The sequence below is a fragment of the Blennius ocellaris genome, assembly GCF_963422515.1.
Source record: "Blennius ocellaris genome assembly, chromosome: 4".
Taxonomy (NCBI): Eukaryota; Metazoa; Chordata; class Actinopteri; order Blenniiformes; family Blenniidae; genus Blennius; species Blennius ocellaris.
In genome coordinates this window covers 10,710,447-10,721,515 of record NC_137653.1, presented here as the reverse complement: position 1 = coordinate 10,721,515, position 11,069 = coordinate 10,710,447, and the positions used below count along the sequence as shown (strand labels likewise).

Sequence of the window (11,069 nt, the reverse complement as noted above, 5' to 3'; positions counted from 1 at the left end):
AGCCAACATCTAACAAAAAGCTAAACATCTTGTATGTTGTTATACTTTTACATCTGCACTTTTGGCATCTCTGGTTCAAGCTGGGATTCTAAATGCCAAAATTTAGGAGCCACTATTATTTTAAATGGAGTGTCAAGAGTACCACTGTTCCTGATTAAATAATAAAAAGTTTCTCTTCGCAGCCTCCGCAATCAACTGAAGAGCCGTGATGCAGATATCTGAGTTCAACACCAGAGGGCGCAATACTCCTACATGTTAAATTGAATATTTTCTTGAGCGTTTTTACCTACATACAAGCACTTGAATAAAATTTCTTTTAAAGTGGTTGGGTTGTTTTCAGTGTCATATGTTCGAAGAAAATGAGACTGGGCGAATTTATATTTTTTAATCCAGCTGTTGGCATTTGCAGTAATTTTATACAGACAATATAAAATCCCTTATTTAAAATGGGGGCAGAAAACGAGAGCACTTGTCATCCAATAAACTTCAGTTTCAAATATACATAAGTTTAAACTGTGTTTATCAAAGCATCAATGAGGCAGAGATGGACAAATCTCAAAAACAGAGATTTCATAGTTTAACATCTCAGCACAACAAATTGTATTTGGATGCAAACTTTGCCTCAAGCTGGATCTTTTTCCAGTTTTACAAAAGTACAAATTATAAGAAAGTTCGTGGACCAAAGAGATTTTCTGCCATGTAAAAAAGGAGTATGAACCTTTGGTTTTGAGCTTACATAATCATGCTGTCCTGACATTACAAAATATTTCATTTTCATCAGATATGACATACTTTCACAGGAAATAAGAGAAAAAAAAGCTGATGTGACGGCAAGGCAAGGTCTCAGGACAAGAACACAAAGTAATGGGACAATCTGGATTGGAAAGAGCACATTCTATGATAACCAGGCTCTTGAACTACATATATATTTATATAGATATATTTAAACATTTAGTTTGATTGTGCATGAGAGGTTCAGACAACTGAAAGGCAAATTCTTGCACGTCAGATCCTGCCTATGCTAAACTATCTTTGTAACCTTTACATTAACCCCCCCCCCCAAATAAAAATATTTACACAAAAAAAGGTTCTGCATCAATAAAGATATCAAATACGATGGCTTGAATGTATATATACTCACGTAAAGAGGTTAAAGAGTTATTCTCAGGATTTCACTGCCCTGACACATCCATATCCCACACAGAACAGTACTTCAGGCGCTGACCCATCGTCTGTCCTGTCATCATACATATTCCTATGATACTGGGATTACTTGCCTATGTACACATCCAGTCCTCAAACATTGCAATCCCATCAATTTGACAATCAAATATGCTCGAAACACATCTATATCTTAGTTTTTCAAGTGAGTATTAGGTATGTCGAGTTAATGGGAGTATGTTTGGTGCACATGCTATCTATCAGCATGTGCTTGTGGGCACCAGAACGACCTGAGGTGGGATGAGTGGAAGCTTACAGCTTCATAAGCAATTGTGAGAACATGTAGAGGAAATCGGACACAAATTGATCATGGACTGTGCTGTTTTACGTGTTTGTGTCGTCCCCCCCCAAACAACTCTATCATTGGGTGGGACAAATATTGTCCTCCCACTGTTGTGCCATTTCCATTCAGGGGACCCAATGTCTCGTCTAACATTTTAATCCAACTCTTCCACTTGACTTGATTGCCACAGGTATCAGAATACAGGAGGGTGATCATATTCTCTTCTTAAATTCAATAGTGTCTGTTGTGTCGCATCTGTGGCCACATCTGCTGGTGAAGCCTTCAGACATTCTGCATCTGCAATAATATAACACGCCCTTTTTAACCCCTAAAAGTCCAAATACAAAATCCACCAGGACTGATCTCCTTGCTGTTAGTTTAATAGCTGTTGCCATTGATTTGGCTAAGGTCCACCTGCATCATGTTGATACCGCTGCTGGCTAATCGAGCTATGTTTTCTGCAGATAAGGTTTCCATGGTGACGATAGTGTGCTGGTCATTTCCGGCTCCTGCTTCTGTTCCTGCAGGGGAGGAAGCCGTGTCGGTGGAGGCGTTGCTCACGGCAATGGCCGCTACTTTCTTGTTCAAATGGGTCTTGATGTGTTTCGAGAGGTGGTCGCTGCGCATGAAGCGTTTGGGACATTCTGGACACACAAACCTCTTCTCACCTGGACAGAGAAAGAATATTAAATAGGTTAGTGTAAATAGCAAAACCATTTCTAGTTTTAGTTGGGTGTCGGGCACAGACGCAAACTAAAATAATGTTACACAATCCAACGTACTGAATTTACACCTTGAAAAACTAAGCCGTCCCTCAAACCCGAATGTATTCACAAAACGTTGCGGAAACATAAATGGACATATACTGGTGCTTGAAGGCCTTCCTGTTTGGTTTTCATGTTCTCAGCAGATACCATTGCAACCAGACACTCTGGTTTCCTCCCAGTTTACGAGGAGTTATGCATTGTGCTGTGCCAAAACAAAAACTAAAATGCATTAAATATGGCAAATAGCATATTGATCTTGATGCTTATACACCTTTTGTAAGAATATGTACCTCAACCACACTTCCACGTGTGCACACGAGCTTATTATTTGCTCGTCTCTTGCTAAAGTAAACAATTTGAATTTTCGACCCATGAGCAACATAATATTTACCCAGTTCTACTCGGTTATCTTAACAAGACAACTGAAATCCAAGACGCCAAGTGCAATCAAGGAAACCGGCAAACAGAAGCATCCGTTGTACCTGTGTGTGTCCTCTTATGGCGCTGAAGCTCGTCTGAACGGGTGAATCGTTTTCCGCAGAAAGACCAGCCGCAGACGAAGGGGCGCTCTCCTGTGTGCCAGCGGAGGTGGGCTCTCAGGTGGGACGTCTTTCCATAGATCTTCCCACAGCCGCTGATGTGACAAATGTGCTGCTTCTTTTGAGACGGGTCCTTGCTAAATGTAAAAAAACAGGCACCAGAAATTCAAATTCAACAGATTTAAGTTAGATAATAGTGATTTAACATGACGGTAAATGTGACTCTTGACGTTGAGATGAAAATCAACGTACCGTCCGTCTACATCCTTGCAGTAGGGGCAGGTACACGCTTCCCTGCGGTTGCGGCGCCCTTGGGGAGGCGGGCTTATATCTTCGTCGTCCATTGCGGTGCTGTCATCCAAACTTTCTCCGCCTGTTTGCAAGGCCTGCTCTCCTGTGGTGACCGGACAGGAAAATCCTCAGTGGGACACAGTGCACCAGTTTGTTTGTTTGGTTTTTTTTTTGGTTCATACAGATACAAGTCATGTGGGCACACATCAGATTTCTTCTGATTAAAATAGATCCGGATCCAGTTGCTGCATTAGTAGTATCCGATGCAGTCCGTGTGATTGCTGCCCATTTGAACCCTGCAGTCCACCACGCGGTGGATCGAGTTTGTTCAAAATGCAGATGGCAAATTATCTAATTTAAAAGATTGATGGTTTAAAGTAATATGGACAGGAAAATAAATTATTTCATTTCAAGTAACCCATTCACCCATCTTTAATTTACAACTATTAAAATAGCAAGCAAAATTGTGAGGGTTACACCTTCCGCTTTGTATGAAACCATCATTTTTTTCTTTGCCTTTTACAATTTTGTGTGCCATGCCTCAACGAGCCTGTATTTCAATGCATCCAAACAGTGCGACCTTGAACACAGATGTACAAACATGATGAGTGCAAGATACTTTTTTTAGTCTTTTGATGTTTTTGCCCCCCCCCCCCCTCTGGCCTTGGAGTGGGAGGGTTTTTATTTGTTAACTAGTTCTGTGTGCAAATAAACAATAAAGTTTGTAAAACAAAAAAAAGAAAGCGAAAAATATTTATACTGATATTCAAATATAAGTCATGACTTTTCTCCTCGTACAAACAGAAGGAGTTTGCATGTTAGTGAAAGAACCATGGTTTATAAATATATTTTTTGCATTTCTTCATTACAAAATAATCTTGAAATAATATAAACTGGTGCTGTAGTAAAAGCACATCATGCATTTTATTTCCTCAGGAATTCTTTTCACAAAAGCCTGTCGCATCTCAAGCTGGAGTATTTCTTCAGCTCAGTTTTTTTTTTTATAAACTCTTATTAACTCAGTACGGATTTGATGCTAATGTACTAACTAGCAGTAATGTCGGAGCAATCAGCTGTTTGAGGCCCTTTATCAGCTAGTGTGACTGAAAAATATTGCAGTAAATTTTACTGCATTTTTTTTTACACTTCAATCTCCTCCAATAAGCCATATGTTTAACATCTAAGCTCTAAACAGACCGTGACGGGAATCAGAACCACAGTGACCCTGCTGCAGATCGTAAATTTTGTGCACAATGGAGGACTTTTTGCCATTCGCTTGACTCCTTCATACATTTTATAAGCTTTCCGAGTTTGCCAGTAAAAACACCAACACATTAATACAAAATGCAATCTAATGCATCTGAGCACAAAGCATTAGTATGCAAGTTATGTCACAGAATGTACAACAAAGCAGATGTCCAGCATGTGTTTTGTATTCGTATTTTGCTCAAGTGTTTAAACTGCCAGCTTGAGCACACAGCAACGTAAGTGCACAGCACACTGTTCTCTCTCTCTCTCTCTCTCTCTCTCTTTTTTTAGTGTTTTAAACAGCAGCTGCAGCAAAAAGGCAAACCACCTACATAATTAGGTCTTTGGGGATTTTACATTTATATTTGAGTGATGGAAATTTTACAAATCTGAAATGTTGAGAAAAGATCAGCCAAGTATAAAGGAGATCAGACTTTCATATATACACCATAATATAACATACATGAGGACATGCAGTAAAATGCTGACCAGCCTGAGCCCTCTGGGCCTTAAACACCATACTTAAGTAAATCTGAATTCGATGTGGTCACTGATTAGCTCATCCACGAACACCAAGCAAGCAGTGGTAATACAGTTCAAACAAAGTGTGATACATATGTAGCTAATGGGGAAAGCACATGATTTCATCAGATAACAGACGCAGCCATTATGCACATATGCTACTTCTGATCCAATGCAGACGGAGTGGGAGGAACTGCCAACAGCAAAACTTTAACAAATGGTTTTGGACACGATAAAACCCTCAGCACAATGGGAGGGGCCGAGTTACACCCGTGAAGTTGTAGCCAGCCCACAACTGCAACGCAATGTGAACATTTGCATTGGATTATTGTCAACATGGTCACAAATGCACGCGGCAAAGAGCTCGGGGAAATGCCGAGCCAGCTCAACTGGTTCAACCAGTATGGTGAAGTCACACAAAGCAGAGCAACAGATACCACATCCAGAGATGCACTGCATTTGAAAAACAGTAAGAATAATCACTGCAGTAAAGCTACATTTTACTGAGTACTTCACAGAACAGTATAAAAGTTATAAGTAATAATATAAATTATTCTGCAGAAAGCTGCTCACTGTTGTGGAGATGTATTGTAATTTGTTGTTGCCATATGTTTAGGCTTTCTAAATACATTTTTAATGTTATGTTCTTAATTATCTTAAGCTGATTTGTATTATTCTTTTGACAAGTAATATAAAGCTCCTTTGATAGAATCATGCCTGAACAGTGCCATGTGAGTAAATTAGCTTTGGTTTTCAAAGTACAAAATGGTTGAAGTGCATCATATCTGGTTTGTTGCACATTAATATGAGGTATAGATCTTCATAGATGCAACATACTGACCTGCTGAGCTGGCGATGGTGATGGGAAGCCCCTGCAACTGATGCATTTGCAGCCCGGACCCTCCGAGGGTGTTGAGATTGATGGTCTGGATTCCTGGAATCTGCACTGTGTTCACAGACACCCCTCCAGCTGCTGTGCCTCCCTGAGCCTGGCTAAGCTGGGGAAGCGACTGCACGGGGGCCAGTGTGATCTGCGCTCCTGCTGGACTCTGGATCTGAATGGTCTGCCAGCTCACCTGCCCGTTGGGGCCAACAGTGCGCAGAAGGATGGGCCCTGTATTCGGCATAATTTGAAGATTTTGAAGCCCTTCCTGGCTGAGGGTTGGGGTTGCAAATACTTGCCCACCTGCAGCTGCTACAGTACCTGCTTGAAGGGGCGTTGCACCTTGGATGACCTGCTGAGGCTGGATGAGGATTTGCTGTGGCTGTTGATGCCCATCTCTGTTGTCGGGCTGTATGGGGACACCCAGAGAAGATGCTGCATTCTGCTGAAAAGCTCCGTTGCCGTTCTGCGCCTGGGTCAGTCCATAGGAGGACGTCTGCGTCGTGACAGTGGATGCACTGGTCATGTAACCTGCTCCACTGTTGGAAGACACGGACTGCTGCATGAGCTGGTTTCCCGCTGCGTCCCCTCCACTATTGGAATCTGCGACCGTGCCAGCAGTACTGACGGGCAACAGCGTGATGTTTCCATTAAGCGACACCGGCATGTTCGCCAGGAACTGGGGCTGGTTTTGTAAGACACCGTTGCCTAAGCTAATGTTTTGTATTGGGATGGCTCCCTGAAGCAGACTTGGCATGGTTATGATGTTTCCCTGTGCACCGGCTCTGTTTGTTGCGGCGATGATCTGTTGGCCATTAGGAGAGGACACTATCTGAAACTGCTGCCCGGATCCTGCTGCAGCAGACACGGTGGATTCCTGCTGAGCGTGTGCAAAGTGCAGCTGCTGGCCATCCACTGTCTGAAACTGAGGAATAACCTGATACTGAATATTAGGAACAACACCCGATATGGCAGTGAGTACTTGTTGGCCCTGCATTGATGGAGCCTGGGCTACTACATATTGCTGTGGCTGCTGCTGCTGCTGCCCCTGTGTGCTCACCACTGCACCTGCTGGCAGGGAAAGAACCTGTCTGCCTTTGGTGGCGTCTGTCATCACTGCTGAGGAGTCGGTGGTGAGAGTGTTGGAGCCTGAGGATGCTTGGACGCCGAGAGGAATGACCTGCCAGCCGTTGGCACTGGAGGTGAAAACACCCTGGTTTAGATCCAGCTGTTGCTGCTGGTCTGCAGGGGAATCGCTCTCTCCTGGGGTGTCAATACGACTGCATGTAGCTGCCAACAAGGCAAGAGGGGATGGTTGCTGTGTGTCCTAAAACAAAGCAATGAAAAAAGTAAAAGAAATAAAGTAAAAATACAGGAGCGTCATCAGTGCAATCAAGTATAATTTAAGTATTTATACTGACAACATTTCTTTAATCCCTTGTTAAAATCAATATGCATTTGACATACTTCGAGTTTACTTAATTTTTTTTTTAAATCAGTTGTTTGAAATGGAGTTTGCAATTTTTTCATAGCATTTAGTTTTCCCATGTTTGAGACCATTCTTAATGTAAAAAGAATGGGCAGCAACACACCAAGCACACCCTGATCCCTTTGTGGATCTGTCAAGTGTATTTCGTGCATGACTTGAAAAGACAAAAACTATGTCTAAGGTGAACCTCGATGAAATAGACAAGGGATAGAGACTATTTCCAGGGAAGAAATGGTTTTCACTGTAATGTCTCTTATTGAGAAAAACTACTAATATCATGGCTGGAACTGACCAAGATGACAGAGCAGGTTGAGTGCGACAGGACAGTCTCCATGGCTGTTTTCATTTGATGTTATAAAGGCCAAAATGCTTCAGTAGACAGTCATTTGAAAATGCACATCCAACATTTTAAATGTAAAATTTAACAGTACTACAAATAATGCTTTAAGAATTACCTAACAAAAAATAAAAAAAACACCAGAATAAAAAGTGGATTTCATTTAAAATGTGTTTTCCTAATGATGAAAAGTCTGCACTGAATTATGTATACTCATGTGACTGTGCTCCAAATAGAAGTACATAATATAATAAACTGCAAGCCTACCAAACTCGAGGTAAAAGATTAATGCATAAAAATGTTTTGCAGGCCTTCTCCGGGAGTGGGTCTTTGAATGGAGGGGGGTGGGAAACGATGGGAGGGGCCGCATTCTTCCGCCGAGCGCGGCGGGCTCGGCTTCCCCTCCCCCCAAACCCACCCATCTACCCTCCCACACTTTATTTTGCCCTATAAACTGACGCACTCCTCTAGCCACCCCCTCCGAGGCCAGCCAAATGGGCCGAGCGAAGTGCACTCCAAGTACCGGGGTTTGACGGGAACACCCCGTGTGGGCGAACTTTACCTGCCCATTCCCCACCCCAGCGACATGTGCTCGGGGGAGAAAATCAACAAACACCGGCCTCTCCGGTCCAGTCCCGGACCCGAAATGTGACAAAACACACATGTTGCTTACGTGCACTGAGAGTCCCCCACCCTACGTATGATGAACGATCTTGGGTGTTGTTTAAAAAAAAAAAAAAAAAAAAAGTACGTGCCGGTAGTTGTGTTTTACCTACTTGTGAATTGTTGTTTCGCTTTTGACTGAAGCCTCCGCCGCCCTCCACAGCGGCCATTTCTCCCTGCTGCTGATCTGCGGAGCCAGAGTTTGCAGCATTACTTCTCTGCAACTTTCCCAACAAGCAAACACAAGGCGCACTTTTCATAGCGAGGAGGGGGAAAAAAATACACAAAGCCTACACACAGGGCTACATCTCGAGTACATTTGACCGGGTTTCGGGGTTTCTTGTGAGGCAATATAAAGTATAAATCCCAGAAAAGAAATACTGAGAGAGCTCACAGGGCCAGCTAGCCGAGAAGCTAAGCTAACTCACCACAACAAGTCCCGCTGAGGAGGAAGAATCGTTAAATTGACCCGACACGTTTTCCAAATACTCTTGATAAACACGCTTTCGCAGCAAGTGAGATATTGCGAGTTGGAGCTGAATGTAGATGAAGGTGAAAGTAGTGTCAGCGAGGAAGCAAACAGTAAATAGTTAACCAGTTAGCTCGGTAAGTTAGCGGAGGAGCTGCGTTACTTTTTAACTGCTTGAGACGGCGGGTGAGAAAGACAAACGCCGCCAAAGTTACAGCAAATGGACACGTTTGAGGTCGCGATCCCGGACTGTGTCTCTTCCTGTGGGGTTAAGGCTTCGCTCGCCACACCCCGCGGAGTTTAAAAAGTTCACTTACTGCTCATAATTTGAAGACGGGGGAGTTTCTCTGCGCTTTTTTCGGCTTGACAACTTTTCACAACTTCACACTAACTTGACGCCCCCTCCCCCTTTGAAGGAGAATGAGACGTGTGTTCGATTTTCTCACCCACTCAGCACCGACGCTTTTCGGGACGTTTAGCACGCGTGGATTGGAATAACCACGTGTAATTTTCTGCTTCTTTGAGGCATGGGAACACACTGGTTGCAAACTAAAGACGTACATATGAAGGAGACAGCGACAAAAACTGCTATAAAATGATCCAAAATATTTCAGGGGAGTGAAAGCATATTAAACACAATTATTAACAGAGTGTGCGAAATACAACATATTGAACAATACAACAAACATTTTTAAACAACATTTACAAGTCTTTGAAATGGACCATGGTTTCTTTTTTTTGTTTCTTAAATTGATTTCTTTCGTAGTCTTGCGTACCTTTCAAACGTTGTCCCCGCCCGCACTTTCCAAGCATATAAAAGAAGCGCGCCCTTCCGCGAGCTTCCTGCGAAGGATTGACGCTTTCATCCAATGGAAAGTCTGGTTTCTGCCAACGAGGATGAATAAACCTGTGTAATTGGCCAGAGGCGGAGAAATGGGCGGGAGCAAGCATGGTAGGTTGTACCTTTGAGTATGATTGACGTTGGGTTATGTGTTTTCCAGTTAAAAGGCGCCATTCGAAAAATAAAATACATTAGTAAATATTGAAGAATATTGGAGTGGGAGTTTATCAGTCAATAGATAGGGGATGTATTGGCTTTGACACGGAGGTGGGGAGGGCAGGAGGGCGGACTGCTGGTTATAGGTCTTGCCTCCGTGGCCGCTGGCCACTCCCTGGTGGCGCCCTGTGGGTCGGCTCAGGAGGGAGAGGAGTCGGCCAGGGTGGAGGAGACGATCCCCATCACGGACACACACTGGCTGTAGCCGCACTGGGAGGAGAAAATGGCTCACATGTGGGAGGGCTTTTATTATTAGGATCTGTGAGGGGGCTGTCAGAGAAGTAGCACATGTGGCCATGTAAACAGGGAGGAGGAGGGTGGAGTCCATCCTCTCAGGCCAGGCCTTGATCCACCCCACGCTTCTGCACTTCTCCTGTCTTCTCATCACACCACCGCCACACAATGCGACTTCATCATAGCCTCTTCATCGCAGTGCTCTGGATGCGGCAGCATGAGAATAATTGTTCAAATCACACCAACATTAAAACACACCACAAAATGGAATCAAGCAAATTAGATGAAGGCAAAAGTGGCCATTCAATATTTTTGCATTATCTTTTAAAATGTGTGATCTTCGATTTTTACTACTTTGTAAACGCCATGATTTGTGGCTTGCATAAGTAGACTGTATTGTGGTCGAGAAGATAGGTAAATGCTCGCTTGATCTTGATTTCCAGTATGAATACAAACCATGAAAGCGGGGCCTCACAATCCTTCTGGCTTTTTGGGTTTTAAGCAGGAGATGTCAGTGGGAAACAATATGATTTTGTGACATTGAAAAGCAGCAATAATGCTTCCATTTCTCTGAACTGTAAAATGTGATAAGTTAGTTCAACTCGAATGATTCAAGGACGATCGCCTGAAATCATACTGACGTAAATGATTCAGTTATCAGTAGTGATTTGATTTGATTACAAGTGAATTGATTGTTACAACTTCAGTAAATCAAGTGCACTATTTTAAGTTATTAAGAATACTTGGCGAACATCAACTTTACCATTTGGAGTTCACAAATGGAATTGAAATAAAGAATAAAATGATTTTTAGCTATATTTTTTTTTTTGATTAAGCCATATTAAAACTGTTTTAGGGCATTAAGTGAAATCAAAATGTATAAATAAATGCAAATACATAAATGCAAATAGGTTTGTTACTGGATTAATGGAACTTTTACTTAATTTATTGTGTTTCTCCCAAAAATGAATGAATACAAAAAAGTTTCCTGATTTTGTGTGTGTGTGTGCGTGTGTGTGTGCGTGTGTGTGTGCGTGTGTGTGTGTGTGTGTGTGTGTGTGTGTGT

General features: G+C 42.7%; 1 protein-coding gene across 3 annotated transcripts; it reads right to left on the bottom strand.

Moving 5' to 3' along the window:
- Window positions 1-396: 396 nt before the first annotated feature.
- On the bottom strand, window positions 397-9,112 carry sp1 (sp1 transcription factor). 3 transcript variants are annotated; one of them, XM_080495498.1, is made up of 7 exons: window positions 9,030-9,112; window positions 8,357-8,430; window positions 6,076-7,081; window positions 5,713-5,985; window positions 3,063-3,204; window positions 2,754-2,947; window positions 397-2,172 (listed from the first exon to the last, which is right to left on the bottom strand). In XM_080495498.1, the coding sequence occupies exons 1-7, from the start codon at window positions 9,034-9,036 to the stop codon at window positions 1,883-1,885; spliced, it is 1,986 nt and encodes a 661-aa protein (XP_080351624.1). In that variant the 5' UTR covers window positions 9,037-9,112; the 3' UTR covers window positions 397-1,882. The 3 variants fall into 3 exon arrangements, with proteins under 3 accessions (XP_080351624.1, XP_080351622.1, XP_080351623.1); XM_080495496.1 differs by having other exon boundaries at window positions 5,713-7,081; XM_080495497.1 differs by lacking the exon at window positions 9,030-9,112 and adding an exon at window positions 8,876-8,928 and having other exon boundaries at window positions 5,713-7,081.
- Window positions 9,113-11,069: the final 1,957 nt, after the last annotated feature.

Bases quoted from the DNA above. Each gene is read 5' to 3' on its own strand.
- sp1 (XM_080495496.1), bottom strand. The intron at 3,205-5,712 runs GTCAGTATGTTG...CGGTCACCACAG, and splicing joins CACCATCGCCAGCTCAGCAG to GAGAGCAGGCCTTGCAAACA. The intron at 2,948-3,062 runs GTACGTTGATTT...TTTTACATTTAG, and splicing joins TGCAAGGATGTAGACGGACG to CAAGGACCCGTCTCAAAAGA.